The sequence below is a fragment of the Phalacrocorax aristotelis genome, chromosome 5 (genome assembly GCF_949628215.1).
Source record: "Phalacrocorax aristotelis chromosome 5, bGulAri2.1, whole genome shotgun sequence".
NCBI lineage: Eukaryota > Metazoa > Chordata > Aves > Suliformes > Phalacrocoracidae > Phalacrocorax > Phalacrocorax aristotelis.
The window spans coordinates 71,354,089-71,375,946 of NC_134280.1; the positions used below are offsets into that span (position 1 = coordinate 71,354,089).

At 71.7% G+C, this 21,858-nt stretch overlaps 4 protein-coding genes across 7 annotated transcripts; 2 read left to right on the forward strand and 2 right to left on the reverse strand.

Moving 5' to 3' along the window:
* Positions 1-452: 452 nt before the first annotated feature.
* On the reverse strand, positions 453-8,565 carry SLC43A3 (solute carrier family 43 member 3). Of its 3 annotated transcripts, none has more exons than XM_075095352.1 (13): positions 8,326-8,565; positions 5,591-5,807; positions 5,095-5,224; positions 4,477-4,523; positions 4,312-4,388; positions 4,118-4,210; positions 3,778-3,917; positions 3,170-3,276; positions 2,610-2,771; positions 2,411-2,524; positions 1,557-1,743; positions 1,300-1,423; positions 453-736 (listed from the first exon to the last, which is right to left on the reverse strand). In XM_075095352.1, exons 2-13 carry the CDS (start codon positions 5,769-5,771, stop codon positions 581-583), a joined length of 1,518 nt encoding a protein of 505 aa, XP_074951453.1. In that variant the 5' UTR covers positions 5,772-5,807; positions 8,326-8,565; the 3' UTR covers positions 453-580. The 3 variants fall into 3 exon arrangements, with proteins under 3 accessions (XP_074951453.1, XP_074951454.1, XP_074951455.1); XM_075095353.1 differs by lacking the exon at positions 8,326-8,565 and adding an exon at positions 6,959-7,045; XM_075095354.1 differs by lacking the exon at positions 8,326-8,565 and adding an exon at positions 6,157-6,287.
* A 2,061-nt stretch (positions 8,566-10,626) lies between these two features.
* Positions 10,627-14,881, forward strand: RTN4RL2 (reticulon 4 receptor like 2). Its single transcript, XM_075095355.1, has 3 exons — positions 10,627-10,880; positions 12,797-13,281; positions 13,948-14,881. Exons 1-3 carry the CDS (start codon positions 10,847-10,849, stop codon positions 14,674-14,676), a joined length of 1,248 nt encoding a protein of 415 aa, XP_074951456.1. The 5' UTR covers positions 10,627-10,846; the 3' UTR covers positions 14,677-14,881.
* Positions 14,882-16,019: 1,138 nt separating this feature from the next.
* Positions 16,020-17,155, reverse strand: TIMM10 (translocase of inner mitochondrial membrane 10). The gene is made up of 2 exons (XM_075095356.1): positions 16,971-17,155; positions 16,020-16,273 (listed from the first exon to the last, which is right to left on the reverse strand). The coding sequence occupies exons 1-2, from the start codon at positions 17,039-17,041 to the stop codon at positions 16,072-16,074; spliced, it is 273 nt and encodes a 90-aa protein (XP_074951457.1). The 5' UTR covers positions 17,042-17,155; the 3' UTR covers positions 16,020-16,071.
* Positions 17,156-19,287: 2,132 nt separating this feature from the next.
* Positions 19,288-21,818, forward strand: SMTNL1 (smoothelin like 1). 2 transcript variants are annotated; one of them, XM_075095362.1, is made up of 7 exons: positions 19,288-19,671; positions 19,847-19,997; positions 20,254-20,287; positions 20,607-20,747; positions 21,065-21,167; positions 21,232-21,383; positions 21,457-21,818. In XM_075095362.1, exons 1-7 carry the CDS (start codon positions 19,468-19,470, stop codon positions 21,599-21,601), a joined length of 930 nt encoding a protein of 309 aa, XP_074951463.1. In that variant the 5' UTR covers positions 19,288-19,467; the 3' UTR covers positions 21,602-21,818. The 2 variants fall into 2 exon arrangements, with proteins under 2 accessions (XP_074951463.1, XP_074951464.1); XM_075095363.1 differs by having other exon boundaries at positions 19,425-19,671; positions 21,548-21,768.
* Positions 21,819-21,858: the final 40 nt, after the last annotated feature.

Here is a 21,858-nt window from a genome sequence, read left to right on the forward strand (position 1 = left end):
CACTGGGAGGGGGCACATGCCACTAGTGGCAATGGGAGGGGGCACTGGGAGGTGGCACAGGCCACTGGTGGCAATGGGAGGGGGCACTGGGAGGGGGCACAGGGCACTGGTGGGCCCTGGGGCCACCCGGTAGCCCTGACGCTGGTCCCTGTCACCAGATGGGCTTTGGAGAAGCAAGCTCTGCTTCCAGCGGCGCCCCTTCATCTGCCAGTACTGAGGGCACCCGGGGGTGCTGCCATGGTCCCCTCCAGTCCCTAGGGACCCACAGTAGCCCCATCCCTGACCCAGTAAACCAGAGGTGCCCTGAGTCTGTGTGCCATGTGTGCTGGGTGTCCATGGGGAGGGGGTCTGTTCCTGCCGGGCCTGAGAGGCAGTGGGGTGCCCAACCCCATAGAAGCCACTGGAGAAGCCCCAGCAGCTGGGTGTGGTGGGAGGGAGCAGCACACTGAGCAAAGGGGGCATCAGTATTTATTCCCCCACCAAAACACACCCCGTTCCACTGGCACAGCATCCCCACGCCAAGTCCAATAGAAAAATTGTGTGCCACAGGTGCTGGGTCGGCAGCTGGCGGGTGTGGGGCTCAGTGGGGCACCTCGTCGGGGGTCTCAGTGCCTGGGGGGGCTGTGAGGGGCGTACCGGCAGCCCCCAGCTCCTTGGCTCGCCGCCGGCACTCACGGGCCACCACCACGGGACTGCCAAAGGCCATCAGTACTACAGGGATGAGCCCCAAGTTCACCTGGGGGGATGTCAGGTCATGGGGCTGGGGGGGCTGACCCCACCCAAGGGTTGCCCCCAACCCAGCCCCCCCAGGTCCCCTGTGCTAGGCACAGGACCCCCATTCCCCAAGGGGCAGCCCCCCCACCCTACCACGGGCCAGCACCCTGTTCCTACCATGGCCCAGGACCAGGTCCCCCATCGCACCATGAGGCAGTGCCCCATCCCACCCCAGGACAGGACCCCATACCCCCATGGGGCCTGACCTCATTCCCCTGTGGGACAGGACCCCCCATCCCTCCCTAGGACAGGACCCCATACCCCCACGGGGCCTGACCCCATTCCCCTGGGGGACAGGACCCCTTCCCCTGTGGGACAGGACCTCCCATTCCTCCCTGGGACAGGACCCCTTCCCCTGTGGGACAGGACCCCCATCCCTCCCTGGGACAGGACCCCTTCCCCTGTGGGACAGGACCCCCCATCCTTCCCTGGGACAGGACCCCTTCCCCCATGGGACAGTATCCCTTCCCCCCATGGGACAGGACCCCCACCCCTCCCTGGGGCAGCCATGGGGCAGACACTCACGTAGAAGGGGTCCCCATTGAGCGGCCCGCGCAACAGGGCGATGCAGGGGTACTGCAGCAGGGCCACCAGCGCCGACAGCGCCATGGCCAGCCCGTACAGCTTCCCAAAGTGCTTCGGGGGGAACCTGCCCGGCCACCCACAGCGTCACCGCCACGCCCTGCCGCCCCCCCCGCCCCCGTCCCTGCCATGCCCCAACCCTGCCACCACCCCCTGCCACCATCGCCCCATCCCGCTGCGGCGGCGGCCGCAGGACTCACGCAATGGCCAGGAAGGCGGCGTTGCCCCCGTAGAGGAAGGAGCGGCTGACCACCTGCAGCACGAAGGTGGCGAACTGGACAGGCAGCATCGGCACCGCCGCGCAGATGGAGAAAAGCACGCACTGCGTCACCGTCACCACCAGCGACAGGATGGACGCCCGCAGGTCTGCCAGTGCCCCCAGGGCTCCTGTGGGCACGGGGGGTCAGGGCACAGAGGGGACACGGCCGTGGGCATGGTGGGTCGGGGCACAGAGGGGATGCAGACACGGGCACGGGGGATCAGGGCACGGAGGGGATGCGGACACGGGCACGGGGGGTCAGGGCACGGAGGGGATATGGACACGGGCACGGGGGATCAGGGCACGGAGGGGATGCGGACACGGGCACGGGGGGGGGTCAGGGCACGGAGGGGATGTGGACACAGGCACGGGGGGTCAGGGCACAGAGGGGATATGGACACGGGCACGGGGGGTCAGGGCACAGATGGGATATGGACACGGGCATGGGGTGTCAGGGCACAGAGGGGATGCAGACACGGGCACGGGGGATCAGGGCACGGAGGGGATGCGGACACGGGCACGGGGGGTCAGGGCACGGAGGGGATATGGACACGGGCACGGGGGGTCAGGGCACGGAGGGGATGCAGACACGGGCACGGGGGGGTCAGGGCATGGAGGGGATATGGACATGAGCACGGTGGCGTCAGGGCCGCTTGGTACCCCCTCCCCAGGCACAGCGGGGTCACGGCGTGGCATGGCAGGGGTGGCACCCAGGCACGAGCCCTGCTGAGGGCACGGTGGGAATGTTAACAGCACGGACACTCCCCAGGGACCCACGTGGCCGGGGCCAGTTACCCTCAGGGTGGGGGGTCTTGCCCCGCTTGTGTCGGTCGAGGATGAGGCCATTCCATGGGGCACAGAGCACCCCGCAGAGCTGGGTGAAGGCGAAGGCGTTGGTGTAGGTGCTCACTGTGGGGGGACAGTGTCAGGGCAGGGCCAGACCCCGCCGGGGTGCCCCTGGCCATGCCCCCCCGTCCTGGCGGCTGTGCCCTACCCTGGTGGGGATCTCCGCTGGCCAGGTGGTCGAGGAGGGGGTTGAGGGTGCCGATGAAGAGGTAGTGGCGCAGCTGCATGGCGGAGAGCCAGACCACGTGCCAGGCGAAGAGCCACGAGCACACGCAGGCCCCAAAGGATGGCCCGGGGGGGTCCCCGCCACCTGCGCCCCAGGGCTCAGCGGTGGGGACACACCCAGACACGCCTGGCCTGGCCCCGCCCCCCAGCCCACCCACTGCTTGCCCCTGGTCACACCCACCCGCTGCCCCCCACATCCACCTACATGGTCACAACCCTTAATCTGCATAGCCACGCCCACCCTTGACCACACCCACTCCCAGCCTGGAGCTACACCCCTTCATCTGTATAGCCACACCCATGCTGTGACCACACCCATGCACAGCCACGCCCACCCCCCGGGCCGCTCCCCCATCGTCTGCATAGTCAGGTCCACAGCTCTCCCTGCAGCCACGCCCACGGGGCACGCGTGCCAGTAACCAACACGGCCACGCCCTCCCGAGCTGAGCCCGCCCTGCCCCAGGCAAGCCCCGCCCCCAGCACCTCTCGGGGCGCTGGGCTCCAGGGGGGTCTCTTCGAGGCCGGCCTCCCCCGGCGGGCGCTTCTCCTCGTAGGTGCGGTAGGACTGGGACCGCCTTGAGCACCGCAGCCTGCAGCACCGCCCTGTCACCCCCGGCACCCACCGCCCCCCAGCTGGGACCCCCCACTCCCCACAGGGTGGGACCCACCACCCACTCTGGGATGGGACCCACTACCACCCACCAGATGGGGCCCTCCATGGGATGGGACCCACCACCCACCACAGGATGGGACCCACCACGGGATGGGACCTACCACCACCCATGGGATGGGACCCTCCACCACCCAGGGGATGGGACCCTCCACCACCCTCCACGGGATGGGACCCTCCATCCTCCACGGGATGGGACCCTCCACCACCCTCCACGGGACGGGACCCTCCACCACCCTCCATGGGATGGGACCCTCCACCCTCCATGGGAATGGGACCCTCCACCCTCCATGGGAATGGGACCCTCCACGGGATGGGCACCGCCATCACCACCACTCATGGGATGGCACCAACCACCCACGGGACAGGACCCCCAGGATGGGCACCGCCGCCCTGCGGGGTGCAGGCAGGGCCCCCCTACCCGTAGTTGTAGGCGGGGGGCAGCGGGTAGGGGATGTGGGTGCGGGGCATGAGGAAGAGGGTGCGCAGCAGGTGCCAGGCACTGCAGGCTGCCAGGAAGAGGAACATGGCCCGCAGGGACAGCCCGTGCTCGTACAGCACCTGGGGATGGACACAGGGACGGGCTGTCACCGGGCCACACCGGCCACCCGCCACCGCCACGGCCCTGCTCAGGCGCCGGCTGCGTCCCAGCTGTGTCCCCAGACCTCCCTGCAGCACCTGTGCTGGGAACGGGCACCCGGGGTGCCCAGCACCACCCCCGGCACCCCCAGCACCTCCACTCCATTACCCCCTGCGCCCACCTTGATGATGAGGAAGATGGCGGACGAGGAGTCGAAGGCCCCGTTGTAGAAGGTGATGATGATGGAGCGGTACTTCCCAAAGAGGTTGCCCACCTGGCATGGAGAGACCCCCCCACGCCATCAGGGCACTCCCCATCACCGGGCAGGGCACCCCGGTCTCTGGGTGGGGGGGGTCAGGGTGCCGGGCAACTCACCTGCATGTTGGTGAGGATGAGGAGGATGCCGCCCACTGACAGCATGGACATGGCTGGGAAGAGCAGCACGGCCAGCTCTGGGAACACGGGGGTCAGTGGGGATAAGGGGGGTCCCCACGGGGGCACCCCCTGGGGCTGGGGCACCCAAGCCGCACAGGGTCTCACCTGGGGTGGAGAAGGCAACGAGCAGGGTCCCGCCAGCGTAGAGAGAGCTAGGATGTGGGGACAGTGGTGACACATGGGGACGGGGTCCAGGGGGGCAGCTGGCACCCCCGCACCCTGGTGTTGCCGGCCCATCAGCACCCAGCACCCCGATATCTCATGGGTGTCCCACCACCGCCTGTCACCCCCGGAGCCAAGGGATGTGGGGGGCTTCTACGGTTATGGGGGTGCCCCGGGAACACTGGGGAGACCTGAGGGTGTATGGGGGGCTGGGGGCAGTGGGGGCCCCCTGGGGCTGTGTGTGGCATGGGGCACGCTGGGGACGCTTAGTGGCACTGGGGGACAGGCGCCAGCAGGGGCTGTGCCCAACCAGTGCCCCAGAGCTAGTGCCCTGGGCTGGCACGGGTGCCCCCCCAGCGGCACGGGTGCCCCCCGGTGCAGGCAGGGCCCTGCCTGCCCCACCCTGCCTGGCTGCCTCGATAACCCCCCTGCTCTCGATCACATCCCCCACACCAGCCCCCACCACCAGCACCCTAACAAGAAGCCCTCACCGCCCCGGGCACCCATGGGTGTCCCCACTCGGCTCGCCGGTGCTGCCCCCCCACCCCCGTGCCCACTCACATGGCGATGAGGCGGGCGATGGTGGTGCCGAAGCAGTCGAAGATGAAGCCCATAGGGAAGATCATGAAGTTGTTCATGAAGGAGCCGATGGTGAAGACGAGGGAGAACTGCTCGCTCTGCCAGCTGCAGTCTGTGGGGCAGCCGTCAGCGAGGACGCGGGTGGGGGGACAGCGGGGACACGGGGCACCACAGGGGATGTGATCAGTGGTACATGAGGCACCGGGGAAACTGGGACCTGGGGCACCAGGACAGCAGGGACACGGGGCACGGCAGGGCATGGGGACAGCGGTGATGCGGGCATGGGGACAGCGGGGACAGGGGCGGTGGGGATGCAGGCAACCCAGGGCACCTCAGGTCACTGGCGCCATGTGGACATGGGCCACCGTCACCCCTGGACACGAGCACATGGGGGACACAAGATGGGGTGACAGCAGAGCCAGGGCCGCCGCAGGGACAGGGAGAGCGGCTGGCGGGGGACGGGGGACAGGGCCCCTACCAGTCCAGTTGTGGCCAGAGCTGTTGATGGGCTGGCACAGGTCCGCAAAGTAGTGCAGATCCTTGAGGACGAAGACGAGGGAGGCCCAGCCAAAGATGACGCCGCAGAAGGCCCCGCACTCCAGCAGCCCGGAGAGGAGGGTCGCCACACGCTTGGCCACCCCTGCACCCCCCTCCGCCATGTCACCGGCCAGGGGTGTCCCCGCCGCGCCTGCAGGCTGGCAAACGCCGGGGCGTCACACCCCCCCCGGCACCTGCGTGGTGACACCCCCCTGCACCCCCCTGGCACCCGGAGCGGGGTCCTCGGGGCACGTGGGGGCACGTGGCCACCCGGGCAAAGGCCACCGTGGCCCCAGCTCTGCACCTTGTCCCAGTCCGCCAGCAGCTGGCACCAGTCCCCTGCGTGCGCCGGGGCACAGGCAAGGACCCTGCCTGCAGCCGGGGCTTTGCACACGTGCGCCCACGCGCTCACACGCGTGCACACGTACACACGTGCGTGCACATGTGCTCACAAGCAGGCACACGCATGCACCCCCCCTCCCCACACCCCAGCGCGCCCCCACCCACCTGCACGAGGCCAGGCCCTCCCGCCGTCACCGCTGCCGCCGCCGAGTTTGAACCCAGGCCATGCACAGCCCCGCCACGCACACCTGCACCCCCGCGCCGGCACGGTGCCCCGCTAATCTCCTGGGAGCACCCATGGGCCCTCCAGGGCTGCAGGCACCCGATAGCGGGTCCCCCATCACGCCGGGACCCCCCCCCGCGGCCTCCTTATCTCCCTGCGCCAGCCAGTCCCAGGGACCCACCGCCTCCCCTGAGTGCCCGCTTGTCCCCAGGGACCTGGCACAGACCCTGGGGACGCCGGCACTCCCCCGGCAGCCCTGGCACGGGCGCCGAGGACCTGGCACACTCCCTGGGACGCTGGCGGCTGGCTGACACACCCCTTGGGGCCCCAGCGCACCCCTGGGGACACCGGCAGTTCCCACGGGGACCCTGGCAGGGCTCTTGGAGGCACTGCTGCTCCTCTGGGACCCTGGCACATCCCCCCCCGGGGACCCCATCGTGCTCCCACGGACCCTGGGGACACTGTCACCCCTGGGGACCCCACCACTATGCTGCGGACACTGTCACCCTGCCGGGGGCCTGCCACCCTCCTGAGGAGCTGCCACATCCAGGGGACACCTGGACACCCCGTCCATCCCTGACAGCCCCAGACCCATGTGGCCGGGACCTCGGTGTCACCGGCGTGACCTGCAGCCAGGTGCCACGGGTGCCAAGGCCACATCCCCCATCACCGTCACCAGTGTCCCCCCGTCCCACTCGCCTGCAGGCTCTCTACGTCCACCCAAGCCCCCCATAAATGTGTCACCGTGCAAGCGTGTCACCGTGGCACCATCCCAAGGCCTGTCCCCGCTCCGGCCGGTGTAATGGCCGTTAATGAGGCCTCATTACAGCGGCCGAGCAGCTAAAGATTAACCCGGCAGTGGGGCCAGGTGGTGCCGGACCCGCAGGCCGGGGGGGCTGCGCTATCTATAGCCACCCCATGGGGGCCAGGGGCCGCTGTGGGGCCGGGGGCTGCCGGGGGGCATCGCCTTCCCAGCGCTGCGGCAATACCCCACTCCGCGGCGGGCAGCTGCCACAGGCAGCCTGAGGCACCCCGGCACGGGCAGCACCGTGGGGCACCCCCAGGCACCCACTGCAGGCACCATTTGCCACCCAGCTGTACTGATGCGTCCCAGATGTACTGGTTACCCCCCGCTGCACTGGTGTGTCCCAGCCGTACTGGTCACTCCAAGCTGTACTGGTTACCCCAAGCCATACTGGTGTGTCCCAGCTGTACTGGCCTCTCCTGGACAGACCGGTGAGCCCCCACACCAGTGAGTGCCCCATACTGGGGGGGAGCAGGAGGGCCTGGGTTGGGGGCCCCTGGCCTTGGTGACTCTGGCCCCTCCAGCCGCGCTGGGCCCCCCAGCTCACCCCGCGCCGTGACTGGGAGGGCAGGTGGGGCCAGGGGACACCCACCCGCCCCGGCAGCAAGGGGCCCAAGCTCGGCCTCGCTCCAGCTCCTCCAGCCTCTTTCATAATAATTAATTGTAACAAAGGCCAGTGTTTTCATCAGGGGCTGCTGGGTCCCCGGGCAGCAAGCACATGGCTTCTCCAGGTGCTGCTATGGGGCTGGGCTGTGGGTGCCCCACGAGTGCCCTCCTCACCCCACTGCCCTCCCGTGTGGGGTGTCCTGGGGTGGGCAGTGCCAGCGCCCCACGGAGCAGGGGTAGGCGCAGTGGTGTTGGGCAGGCGGGCAGCGGTGGCCGCCCAGGCCATGGGGACTTTGCCCGTGCACATGAGGCGGGGGCACACGTGTCCCTGGGGGTGGGCAGTCGTGGGGCACGGCCGTGCCGGCGCCTGGAGCCTGCCCCACGCCACAGGGGCACCCTGCCAGGCGCTCGAGTGCTGGGGGGGGAGGAGGGGGGTAGCCTCTGTGGGGCAGAGGGAGGCCGGGGGACGAGGTGGGGGAGACCCCCAGTCATAGCCCTGCCCCACAGCCTCGGGGCTGGTACGGCTCCAAGGCCCAGCCCCCACTCCCGACCACCCTCCATCGCGCCCACAAAGCCACCCCCAGCTCCGCGGGCCCCCCCCCCGCCGCGGGACACCCCGCTGCCCACACCGCATGCTGAGGCCATGCGGGCCCCTCCGCTCCCGCTCGCCTGCCCCCCCCCATCCCCGGGCGCTGCTCACCCGCGGCGCGGCGGGGCGGGAGGGACCGCGCAGCCGCCCGGCCCGGTGCTCCCGGTGCTCCCGGTGCTTCCGGTCCTGCCGGTGCTCCCGGTGCTGCTGGTGCTCACGGTCCTGCCGGTGCTCCCGGTGCTGCTGGTGCTCACGGTCCTGCCGGTGGTCACGGTCTTGCTGGTGCTCACGGTCCTGCTGGTGCTCACGGTGCTCCCCGGGGGGCCCGGTGCTGCGCGGTGTTCCCGGTGCTCCCCCGCGGGGCCCGGTGCTGCCCGGTGCCGCCGACCCCTCCGCGGAGGCGTGGTGGAGCGCCCCGGCCCGGACCCGCCCCCCAGGCGGGGCGTGGGGGGGGTACGCAGGAGGCCGCCCCGGGGGTCACCCCGGGGGTCCGCGCTGGGAGGGGCTGTCCTGGCTGAGAGCCTTCCCACAGCGTGCCACGGCACTACCCACCTCCCCCAGCGAACCCCCCACGGTGCCGTGCCTGTGTCTGCCGTGTCACCCCAGTGCCCCCCGTGACATCTCCAGGTGTGCCACCTTCTCGCCTCGTGTCCCTGCCATGTCCCCCAGCTGTGCTGGCCCCGGGGCCAGCTGTGCCATCCCAGAGCCATCCCCTGGTCAGGCCCCCCCGTGCCCCCCGGCGGACCACCCCGCCCGCGCCCTGCCAGGCTCTGCCCAGGCCTCTGCCCGCTCACGCCCGCCACCGTCCCCGTCCCTGCCCTGGATGGGCTGTGACCCACCTGTCCCTGGCACCCACCCCACAGCCGGCCCGGCCCCGTGCCCCCCGCCTCTCCTCCACCTGGGGCACCCCCGTACCTCCCATCACCCTCCCGTGGGCCACCCACACCACATTTGCTCCTCTGTCCATCTGTCCTCCTGCCGCCCCATCCGTCCGCCCGTCCACCCATCAGCGCTTGCAGCCACCCGTTGTGTCCCCACCCACCCCCACCCCTCCAGCCAGCCATTCATCTGCTCAGCCAGCCACCCATCTGTCTGTCCATCACCCATCCGTCTGTCCATCACCCATCCATCTGTCCATCACCCATCCACCTGCCTGTCCATCACCCATCCATCTGTCCATCACCCATCCGTCTGTCTCCCTCCAATCACAGCTCCATCCGTCCTCGCACCCATCCAGCTGTCCATCTGTCCCACCACCCATCCTGCTGCCCACCGCCCATCCTGCCTGCATCCTGCCAGCCCTCCTGCCTTCACCCACCCTGCCCTCGGCCCAGCTGTCCATCTGTCCATCCATCCGTCTGTCCACCCACCTCTCCAGCTGCCCTCCACCCAGCCACCCTTCCACCCATCCCTCCGTGGACAACCACCACCCATCGCTGCCCACCCTGGGCCCAGCCAGTGGCACTGGGGCTCTGCCCTGCCATGCCTTGGTCCTCCGCAGGCAGGTGGGTGCAGACACCCACTGGTGGGTCCTTCCAGACCCCCCCGCAGACCCCACGGCATGGGGTGCACCCCATACCCTGACACGGCTTGCAGGGGGTGCCCCCGCTGGCGTGGCCGTGGGCCCATGCTGGGGATGCTGGGGGCACCAGCAGGGCGGGGAGCGGATGGCAGCCCCTGAGTCAGCCCCGCAGCGCCCACGCCCCCACCCACGGGTGCCCGCCGCGCCTGCCGCACCAGCTTGTGGTATTTCGCTTGCCGGGAGCCGCGCCGGAGACGGCGCTGCAAACACGCCACTGGTGCCAGCTTGTGCCGCCGCAGCCTGGCGCGGCCACGCGTGCCCCCCTCCCCGCCCCACGTGGGCATCAGCGTGGGGTCCGCTGCAAGGCACTTACACCCCACATCCCGCCGGCCGCCGGCCGTGGGGGCAGCTTGCTGCGGTCCCGGGTGGGAGCGGCGCGCTCGGCACCATGGACAGCGCCGGCTTCGGCACCGCGGACAGCGCCGCGGTCCTGCGTGGGTGTGGACGGCACCGCGTCCCCGCGCCAAGGGCCCTCCCGGCGGCCCTCTGGGTGCCGGGCTCCCAGCCCCGCCACACCCACCCGTGGGCAGACCCCGCCGGGCTCCTCGGGGTCCGTGCGGGCACGGCAGCCCCTCGCGAGTACCGAGATCGTGGGAGAGAGGGACGCCCCCCGCCGTGTCCCGTGCTGACGGCAAGCCCCGCGTCCCCGTGGTGGGGAGTTCCCCCCGTGGGTCCCGCAGCGCGTCCCCCGTGGGCACCCGCAGCGCGTCCCCCTCTCCCCCGCCGGGGGTCCCTCGTGGGCCGCGCCCCCGCGTGGGGCGGGGCGGCCCGGCCCGGGAAGGGTTAAGCGGCGGGGCCGGCGGCGGGGGGCGGAGCGCGGCCGCCCCGGGATAAGGCGCGGCGTGGGGCAGGGCTCAGCCCCACCGGCGCGGCGGGCAGAGCCGTGCCGAGCCCGAGCCCACCCGTGCCCGCAGCCCACCCGTGCCATGCCCCGGGGCGGCGGCGGCTGCTGCTCCCGGCGGCGCGGCGGGGGCGAAGGGGGCGAGCAGCCCCCCCGGCACCGGCCATGAGCCCCCGGGCAGCGGGCAGCGCCTGAGCGGCGGCCCCGCCATGCGGCCCCCCACGGCTCGGGACCTGCCCCCAGGTAGGCGTGGGGACGGGCGGGGGGCCCACGGGGTCGAGTGAGCCCCGGGGGGCGGCGCCCCGGGGTGCCACCCTGCAGAGGACCCGGCGCGGGGCGGCAGCGCGGGGTGTGGGTGTCTCGGGGTGCGTGGGGAGCCCGGTGACGCCCCGGGGCGCGCAGCCCGGTGTGGGGGTGCCCCGCGACCCGCGGGGAGCCCGGAGCCAGTCCGGACCGACGTCGGGGTGCGCCCCGACCCACGGAGTTCCCGGTGCAGCTCGGGGACTCGCAGCCCGGCGTAGTGGTACCCCGGGATCCACGGGGAGCCCGGAACCACCCTGGGGTGCACAGCCTGGGGTGCGGGTACAGCCCCGGCGCACCCCAGGGTGCCCGGTGCCACCCCAGGGGCACAGCCCGGCGTGAGGGTGCCGCGGGACCCACGGGGTGCCCGGTGCGGCATCGGGATGCATAGCCTGGCGTGGGGGTGCCCCACGACTTACGGGGTACCCGGTGCCACCCCAGGACCCCCAGCCCGGCGTGGGGGAGCCCCAGGCCACGCCCAGTGCACCGTGTGGGCACCACCGGGGTGCCGAGAGCGCCGGGGTCACCCCGCGGGTGGGTGCCGCGGGCTCCGTGGGGTACCCACGAACGGCGTGCCGGTTCCGTACCAGGACCTGGAGGGGTGTGGGGAGGGAGGGGCGTGGAGGGGGGGATTGGCACGGGAAAAAACGACGCCCGGGAGCCGGTGACTTCAGCTCCCAACTGAGTCAGCCCGCGGCGAGGGGGAGTGACAGATGGGACGCGGGTGGGGGGCGCACGCCGGCACGGGGCGCCGGGGGAGGGGGGCGGCGCTGAGCAGCTGCGCCGGACGCCTCCGTGGGTGGGTGGGGGTGTGTCCCCCCCCGTGGCGCACTAGGGGAGGGGAGGGGGCCGGTGGCCCCCCCCTCCCCGTGCACCGGAGGTGACCCCTCTCCCCTCCCCCGGTACCGGCGGCTGGGAGCACACCCGCATCCCCGGGCGTGGGGCCAGGCCGCCGGGCTGAATTATGGATGAGGCTCTCGGGTTGCAGCCGGCGGGGGGGTGGGGGGGGGGGGGATGGACACGGCGGGGGGGGGGGTGGGGAGCGGCGGCGCTGAACACCCGGAGCGGCGGCGGCGCGTGTCACCGGCGAGAGCGTCAGCCCGCGCCCACGCGCGTCCCGCCCCGCACGTGGCCGCGGCACGCGCGCACGTGGCGCCGCCCCGTTGTGCGGGGTGGGGTATGTCGTGTGTGTCCCCCCCCCGAGTGGGGAGGGTCCCGGGGTGTGTGGCCATTTGCAGAAGGCAGGGTCCAGGGGGATCCCACGGGAGGGTCGCCCCGTGGGGTCGGCATGGCTGCTTGAGGCGTCCTGGGGGACGGTGGCCCTGTAGGGGCAGTCGTAGCCCTGGGGGGAGTCCCATGGGAGTGTGGCCGTGTGGGGTGGCCAGGGACCTGTGGGAGTCCCGGGGGACTGTGGCCCCAGGGGGCGGCCACAGCCCCAGGGGTCCCAGATGAACACAATCCAGTGAGGCAGTCCTTTTTGGGGTGCCCAGCCCTGTGGGGTGGGCGTGGTGCTATGGGGCAGCATGGCCTGGGGGGTGTGTCTTTGGGGAGCACAGCCCTGTGGGGCTGACATGGGCCTGGGGGGCTCCAGGGGGACCACGACCCTATGGGGTGGGCATGGCCTTGGGGTTCTCCTAGGGGACCAGAGCCGTATGGGTGGGCATGGCCCTGGGGGGATCCTGCAGGGCCACGGCCATGTGGGGCGGGCAAAGTCCTGGGTCGGCTTCTGGGGGTGCAGTTCCCAGGGCGCCCTGTGCCCCGGGGGGCTGCCTGGGAGGGCCCCACCGGGGCGGTGGGCGCGCTGGGCCGGGGCAGTGCCCCCGCCGACGCCCCACGCTGACGCCCCGCTGTGCCCGCAGGCGGGCGCCTGGCGGCCTTGCTGCTGGCGGCACTGGCGTGGGTGCCCGGCGGGGCGCCCGCCTGCCCCGCGCTCTGCACCTGCTACGTCTCGCCGCCCACCGTCAGCTGCCAGGCCAACAACTTCTCCTCGGTGCCCGCGGGGCTCCCGCCCGGCGCCCGCCGCCTCTTCCTGCAGAACAACGTCATCGGGGCGCTGCGGGCGGGCACCTTCGGGCCCAGCACTGTCACCCTCTGGCTCTACTCCAACAACATCTCCTCCATCCAGCCGGGCACCTTCCGCCACCTGCCCGCCCTGGAGGAGCTTGACCTGGGTGACAACCCCCACCTCCGCGTCCTGGCCCCCGACACCTTCCACGGTCTCCGGCGCCTCCAGGCCCTGCACCTCTATCGGTGCCAGCTGGCCAGCCTGCCCAGCGCCATCTTCCGCGGCCTCCACAGCCTCCAGTACCTCTACCTGCAGGAGAACGGGCTGCTCTACCTCCAGGTCCGCCACGGCTCCGGGCTTCTGTGGAGCAGCTGTGGGGTGCCCGTGGGGCAGGGCTCTGGGGCGTGCCTGGGGGAAGGGGGAGCCCCTGGGGCAGGCGGTGGGGGAGGCACCTGAAGCGGGATGGTGGGTGATGCCAGCAGGGCACGGGCACAGGACCCAGCTTGGTGGGAGACCCAGAGGTTGAGGTGATGGGTGACACCCATGGAGCCAGGATGTGGGACAAGGGGACACTCCTGAAGCCAGCGCGTGGGGCAGAGTGGCAGGTGATGCTCATGGAGCAGGGACACGGGACAGAGTGGTGGCCGTGGGCCCATGTCGCGGGTGACACCAGCAGGGCAGGGATGCAGGAGGGGGCTCATGGTGATAGGCACAGGATAAGGTGTTGGATGATGCCATGGAGCAGGGGCACAGGCCACGGGTGACACCCACGGAGCAGGAACATGGGGAAGGGTGATGCCTGCAGGACAAGGCCACGGGACGGGGCGGTGGGCGATGCCCATGGAGTACAGATGCAGGACAGGGTGATGGGAGATGCTCATGGAGCAGGGTCCCAGGGGCGGGCGATGGGTGATGCCTGCAGGACAGGGACACGGGGAAGGGCTGGGAGCTCCCTGGTGGGGCTGCACACCCCATACCTACGCCCCTCTCCCTCCCTCACTGCAGGACGACCTCTTTGCCGACCTGGCCAACCTGAGCCACCTCTTCCTACATGGGAACCGGGTGCGGGCGCTATCGGAGGGTGTCTTCCGAGGGTTGCCCAGCCTGGACCGCCTGCTGCTGCACGCCAACCGCCTGGTCACCATCCACCGCCACGCCTTCCGGGGCCTGGCTCGCCTCACCATCCTCTACCTGTTCAACAACAGCCTGGTGGCGCTGCCCGGGGACCCACTGGCCGCCCTGCCCGCCCTCCAGTTCCTGCGCCTCAACGCCAACCCCTGGGCCTGCGACTGCCGCGCTCACCCGCTCTGGGCTTGGTTCCGGCGCACCCGCGTCTCCAGCTCCCCCGTCCCCTGCGCCAGCCCCCCGCACCGCCGGGGCACCGACCTGCGCCACCTCCGCCCCCGTGACTTCGACGCCTGCCCTGAGGACGAGGAGGAGGAGGAGGAAGATGGTGGCGTCGGTGGGGGGGCGGTGATGGGCACCCCTGGGCGGGCGCTGGGTCGCCCTGGTACCCTCCCGGCTGCGCCACCCTCTGCCTTCTACCGTGACGGCCTGCCCCCCCATGACCTGCGGGGATCCCAGCCCCGGCCACCCCCACCTTCCCATGACTCCCGTGGCCCCCCCGGGGATGCCCGCTGCCCTGGGGCACCCTGTGCCCCCATGGCCGCCGCCACCCCCCGCCAGCCCCACGTCATCCTGCCTCTCCTGGGTCTGCTCCTGCCCTGGCTCTGAGCCCCCCCTGGCACCCCAGGGGGGTCCTGGCTCCTCAGGGTGCCTGTGCCCCCCTTCTCCGCAAGGGGAGGCCCCTAGAACTGTGTGGGGCGACTGGGGGGGCTGCAGGATGCAGGGGGGTCCCCCCCATCCTGAGTGGGAAAAACCCCCAACAGGAACAGAAAGGTGGGAAATTATTTATTAAAAATGGTCTTATTTTGGGAGAGCAGGGCCTCTTGGCTGCTGCGGGGGGGGAGCAGGGGGGCCGCTGCCTTTCCAGGTCACTGCCTGCTCTCCTGCAATATTGATGGCACCGCCGCTGCGCCAGAGCGGCTGGAGGGCAGCGAGGCGTGCACAGCTCGCTGCGGGGACAGACAGACAAAACCCCCACCGTGGCTGCACCCCGAGCTGCAGGGTGTGTGTGCACAAGCACCTGCTGCCACGCAGCACCCGCCACTGCGGGGCCCGGTGACACAACCGCTGGCGCCCCACACCCTTCACGGGGTGCTGGCACCACTGACGGGTGTAACAGGAGCCACGGGGCCACAGAGCCACCGCCTGTGCCGTCATTCGCGCCCTGCACAGCCTGACCCACTTTCCAACACACAGACAGCGCATGCACTGACAGGCTGCGGACAGACAGACGCACGGATGCTGCCCACCCGTGGCCTGGGTCCCTTTTGGTGGGTGTCACACTGCAGGTCACCCAGGGTCAGGGTGTCCCTGCGGGTCTGCAGGGCGACCCTGTGCTGGTGTAGCTCTCCAGACGTCCCTGGCCCCTCCGACTGTCCCTGTGGGTACGTGGGTATGTCTGTGCGTGTCCAGGCTGCCCCTGCTCAGGTGTTCCCACCCTCCTCCCCAGGTGTCTCTGGATGTCCCCACACGTTCCTTGTCCAGGTGTGGGTGTCTCTGGGCTGTCCCTGCCCAGGTGTCCCTGGGGTGTTCCCACATGGTCCCTGCCTGGGTGCCCCAAGCAGGGCTGGCTGTCTCGAGGGTGTCACTGAGTGGTGTCCCTGTCCCTCCCTGGCTGCTCCGGGACTGTGCCTGTGTGGGCTCTTCCCGCACTGTCCCCCCTGGTATCCCCCGGCCAGCAGGCAGACAGGGGCAGAGCCCCATCCCCACCCCACAGGGGATTATGAGGGGCTCAGCCTGGCTCTGCCTAATCCTGGGGATTACATGGGCTGGACCTAGGCAGGGGATGACGGGGGGCACCCAGAGGTGCCCCTCAAGGACACAGCATGCAGCAGCTGGGGACAGCAAGGGCAGGCTCCCCAAAAGCATCCACTGGCACTGCCAGGTTCAAAGTGCACCCCAACCCATCACCAGGGGGTGGATTTGGGGAGGTGTGAGGGAAGCAAACCAGCTGGCCCAAAGCCTTCAGTTTATTGGGGTGAGGGGGGTGGGGGCCAGGGAGGCTCAGGCAGTGCCGGTGCCCTGCTGCATGCGCTTGAGAAGCTCCTCATCCTGCAGCGAAAGCTCCGTCAGCTTCTTGCCCATCCTCTCGTGGACCTCCAGGTACTTGGCCACGCAGCGGTCAAGGCACACGCTCTCACCCTTCGAAAGCTCCGCATCCTTGTAGTGGGGGGGGACGCACTTTCGGTGGCACGCCTGCGTCATCCTGCATGGCACCCGCACCATCAATCCCTCACCAGCTCTGCCACACGCAACCCTGGGCACCCCCGAGCCCCAGCACCCCAGCACTTCCTACCCCAGCCCAGGCACCTTCAGTACCCCCAACACCCCCCAGCCCAGGGCACCGATGTGCCCCCCAGCACCTCCACAGCCTGGGCAATCCCATGCCTCCAGCCCCAGGTACCCCCAGCGCTCCCCCCAGCCCCAGGCACCCCCAGTGCCCCCAGCACCCACTGTGCCCCCCAGCCCCGGGCACCCCCCGTGCCCCCCAGCACCTGGCCAGCCTGGGCACTGCCCGTGCCCCCAGCACCCCTAGTGCCCCCACCCTGCCCAGGGCACCGCCAGTGCCCCCCAGCCCCAGACACCGCCGGTGCTCCCAGCACCCCACCAGCCTGGGCAACCCGAGTGCCCTCCGGCCCCGGGAGCCCCCGTGCCCCCCAGCACCTGTCCAGCCTGGGCACCCCCGTGCCCCCAGCACCCCAGTGCCCCCCCAGCCCCAGACACCCCCGGTACCCCCAGCACCTGCCAGCCTGGCCACTTCCAGCACTCCCAGCCCCAGGCACCCCAATGCCCCCCAGCCCCAGGCACCCCCGGTGCCCCCAGTGTCCCAACCTGGGCACCCCAATGTTCCCCAGCCGGAGCAGCACCAACGTCCCCCCAGCGCCGCCCCCCGGAGAGCGCACCGGTTGTACATGTCGGCCATCATGTCCACCTCCAGCTCGGCCGCCAGCTGCTGCGCCCGCAGCGGGTCCATGGCGGCCGAGCCCACCTCGCCTCACCACCGCCGGCGGCCGGCAGGAACCACGTGGGCGCCGCGCTTCCGCCCACGCGCGGCATCGCCCCGCCCCGCCGCCAGATTCGGCCAATAGAAGCCAGGCGGGTGGGGGAACGGCAGCGCTTCCCCAACGCTGATAGGGCTCCGCGGGAGAGGGCGTGGCGGCGCCGACAGCCAAGGAGAGGCGGGCAGGCGGTGGGAGGGCACGGCGCGCGCTTAGCCAGGCCTTTGCCCTGCAGGGGCGGGCCCGGCGGCGCGGGGGGCGGGCCCGGCGGCGCGGGGGGCGGGCCCGGCGGCGCGGGGGGCGGGCCCGGCGGCGCGGGGGGCGGGCCCGGCGGCGCGGGGGGCGGGCCCGGCGGCGCGGGGGGCGGGCCCGGCGGCGCGGGGGGCGGGCCCGGCGGCGCGGGGGGCGGGCCCGGCGGCGCGGGGGGCGGGCCCGGCGGCGCGGGGGGCGGGCCCGGCGGCGCGGGGGGCGGGCCCGGCGGCGCGGGGGGCGGGCCCGGCGGCGCGGGGGGCGGGCCCGGCGGCGCGGGGGGCGGGCCCGGCGGCGCGGGGGGCGGGCCCGGCGGCGCGGGGGGCGGGCCCGGCGGCGCGGGGGGCGGGCCCGGCGGCGCGGGGGGCGGACCCGGCGGCGCGGGGGGCGGGCCCGGGGCCGGGGTCTCCGCCGTGTCCCCGCCGTGTCCTCGCCGCCGGCCCAGCCCTGCGTCACCCATGTCGCCCCGTGTCTGTGTCCCTCCGTGTCCCCCCCGGCCCCCGCGTGTCTGCGCCCCCCAGCTCTCCCTGTCCCTGCCCTGGGTACCCGTGTCCCCCCGCGGCCCTTTTGGGGTGTCCCCGGTGCCCGGGCGGGAGGGCCGGCGTGTCCCCTTCCCCCGCTGTGACCCGGCGGCTGCCCCGGACCGTCCCCGCCCGCCCCCACGCGTGTTCCCGGGGCCCCCCGCGTGCTGCCCCGCGGCCGGCCCCACGCGCGCCCCGCGCCCCGCGGGTGGGCGGTGAGTGAAGGCGGCACCTGCCCCCGCCGTGTAAAAATAGCCCCGGGGCGGGCGGGGCGAGCCCGGGCGGCGGCGGGAGCGGGGAGCGGGGAGCGGGTACGGGGCGAGCGGGTCGAGGGGCCGGGGGGGTCGGGGGGGCACGGGGCGAGCGGGTCTGGGGGGTCGGGGGGACACGGGGGAGTCGGGGGAGCACAGGGCGAGCGGGGCTGAGGGCCGGGGGGGTCCGCGGGGCACGGGGCGAGCTGGGCCGGGGGGGTCGGGGGATCACAGGGTGAGCGGGGCTGGGGGGACACGGGGGGGTCGGGGGTATACGGGGCGAACGGGGCTGGGGGGGCCGGGAGGAGGTATGGGGGTGCCGGGATGGGACATGGGGGGGCCGGGAGAGGGTATGGGGGGATGGGAGGGGGACATGGGGAGTGGGAGGGCGTTTGGAGGGTCGGGAGGGGGAATAGGAGGAACCGGGAGGGGGTTTGGGGGCAGCGGGATGGGACACGGGGTGCTGAGTAGCAGAATGGGGGGCTGGGATAGGGCATGGGGGGCTGGGAGGGGGCGGTTGGGGGGTTAGGATGGGGTGTGGGGGTGCCGGGACAAGACATGGAGGGTCGGGATGAGGTGTGGAGGAGGCTGGGATGGGTTGAGGGGGGCTGGAGGAGGTGAGGGGGGCAGGCCAGCGTATTGGGGTGTTGGGATGGGACATAGGGGAGCCTGAATAGGGAATGGGGCTGGGCAGGGCAATGGGGGTGCCCAGGGTGGGGGAATGGGGGTGCCAGGGCTTGGGGGGGCACGGGGACAGGAACAGGTTGGGGGGTAGCCAGGCTTGGGGGCTAGGGGCACATGGGCAAGCTGGGGAGGGGGGCACTCCAGTAACAGCCCTGTGCTCCTGCAGCAGTGACCACAGCACCATGGAGCCCCAGGGAGACCCCGACAACCCCACCCTGGACACCACCACCTTGGACACCCCGACCTCGGGCACCCCCACACCTGGCACACTGCCCCTGGCAGCGGGGGGTGATGGGGGTGACAGCCAGGGGGCAGGGGCAGCAGGGGGCATGGGGGGTGACACCACAGGGGCAGGGGACACAGGGGGTGAGGACAAGGGCACAGTGGACAAAGGGGGTGACACCAGGGGAGCAGGGGACATGGGGGGTGAGGACAAGGGCGCAGAGGACACAGGGAGTGACACCAAGGGTGCAGGGGACATGGTGGGTGAGGACAAGGGTGCAGGGGACACAGGAGGTGACACCAAGGGTGCAGGGGACATGGGAGGTGACACCAAGGGTGCAGGGGACGTGGTGGGTGAGGACAAGGATGCAGGGGTCACAGGGGGTGACACTAAGGGTGCAGGACACGTGGGGCGTGAGGACAAGGGTGCAGGGGACATAGGGGGTCACACAAAGTTGGGGGCAGCTGAGGGTGATGCCATGGGGGACACTGGCAGCGGTGGGGGGGCAGCAGCGCCAAAGGGTGCTGGTAGCAGTACCAAGGCTGTTGAGGCTGCAGGGGGGGCTGCCAAGGGCACAGGGGGTGCCCAGGCAGAGGGTGCCGGGGGGGGCGGCGGAGGGGCCGCAGGCAGCAGCTGGGCCTGGGCCAGCAGCAGCAGGCAGCACCCTGGGGCGGCAGGTGAGAGGGGGCCAGGGGCCACTGCCAGGGACAGTGGGGTGGCAGGGTGTGGGCAGGGGTGGCAGTGCCCGTGCTGGCAGTCCCAGGGCAGGGTGACAGTCCCAGGGCAGGGTGACAGTGCCAGGGCAGGGTGGCAGTGCCTGTGCTGGCAGTGCCCCCCTGGCTGTGCCCGCAGGAGCCTGCCTGGCTGCAGGACGAGGAGGACGAGCTGTGGCCCGAGTTCCCCCCCTGCTCATCCCCAGGGGGGGCAACCAGCCCCACATCGCCCCTGTCCCCCACGTCCCCTGTGTCCCCCACGTCCCCAGAATCTCCCACGTCCTCCACAGGTAAGGGCTGTGTTGGGCAGGGTGTGCAAGGCCCTGCGGTGGCACCAGAGTTCCCTGGGGTCACCACTGACCCCACGCCATGTGTCCCCCCACAAGGTCCCCTGTAGATCCCTCATGTTCCTTCCTGGGGAGGAGGACCTCCAGCCCCATACCTCTCATGGTGCCCCAGGGATGCCCCTCCTTTTGGGACCCCACCAGTGCCCAGAGGGGACGTGGGTGCCCCCTCCCACCCTGCTGACCCCTCTCTCCCTTGCAGCTGACACCACCGAGGGCTCGGAGGGCAGCAAGAGGTGAGTGTGGGCGGGGTTGGCATGGCCTCGTGGGTGCCCCACGGCTGGTCAGCCTTGGGGCTACCCCATGGCCCTGCCCCACTGTGGGCACCCATGGCCCCATGCTGCAAGCTGGCACCCCACAGCGCTGTGTCCCCATAGGTGGCACCCCACGGGTGGCACCCCAATACCCCATCCCACAGCCCCATCCCCACAGCCCTGTGCCCATGTCTGGCAACCCTCACCTGCCCCCCATGGCTGGTGCACCCGTGTGTGTCCCTGGGTGGCACGCACTGTGGTGCCCTCACCCCCACCCATGGGGCCACCCATATGCCCACAGGGGTACGTCAGCAGGGGGGCCGCAGGGCCAGGCACCCCCCAGGACAGTGGGGCTGAGGCCAAGACCGGAGGCTGCCTGGGGGCGGCCGCGGGCAAGTGCCCGATCCCAGGGGCGCAGTGCCATCCTGGAGAAGTTTGGAGGGTGAGAGGGGGCCTGGCCCCATGGGGAGCATGGGCGGGCTGGGGGGCCATGGGGCAGAGGGAGCATGGGGCAGTGGGGGCATTGAGGGGATGGGGGGGCAATGGGGGAGGCTGTGGAGCAGTGGGAGTATTGGGGGGCATTGGGGCACTGGGGGCATGGGAGGTATGGGGTGGTCAGTGGGGTAGCAGGGCATCAGGGGGCCATGGGGCAGGGGGGCACCGTGGGGGTATTGGGGGAACATGGGGGCATGGTGGGCATCAGGGGGCAGTGGGGGCCGGGACCGTGGGGCACCCCACGGTGCTCGGCATCGCCTGCAGCGCGGCCACGGGGCCAGCCCCACACCTGAAGCGGACAGGGGGTGCTGCCATGGTGAAGGCCATGCTGCTGGAGTGGTGCCGCGCCAGGACCCGCGGCTACGAGGTGAGCACCATGGGGCGGCCGTGGGGTGGCCGTGGCGCCGCCTGACCCCTGTCTATCGTGGCAGCACGTGGACGTGCAGAACTTCTCGGGGAGCTGGGGCAGCGGCCTGGCCTTCTGCGCCCTCATCCACAGCTTCTTCCCTGACGCCTTCGACTACGGCAGCCTCGAGCCCGGCGCCCGCCGGCAAAACCTGGCCCTGGCCTTCACCACTGCTGAGTGAGAGCACCCCCAGCTCCCCGCACCCCTGCCCCGTGTGGGGGGGCCCTGGCTGACGGCAGTGTCCCTGCAGGGAGCGGGCGGGCTGCGCCCCGCTGCTGGAAGTGGACGACATGGTGCGGCTGCCGGTGCCCGATGCCAAGTGTGTCTACACCTACCTGCAGGAGCTGTACCGCTGCCTGGTGGCCAAGGGGCTGGTGAAGACCAAGAAGCGCTGAGGGGGCTCCCCAGGGCCCCCACCGTGACACCCCTGTCCTGGTCCCACATCAGTAAAGGTGCCAGTGCTGGGCTGTGGCCGCCTTGTCCCTCATGGCAGGGACGTGGGCACTAAGCGAGTGTCCGAGATGGCGCTGGGGTGGGCACAGTGCCGGAACTGCCCCACTGCTGCCACAGAGCAGTCCCCCGGAGCCCGCCCATGCCAGCAAGGCATCAGGGAGCCGAAGAAGGGGTGGTAGTAGGTTTATTCACATGGGTA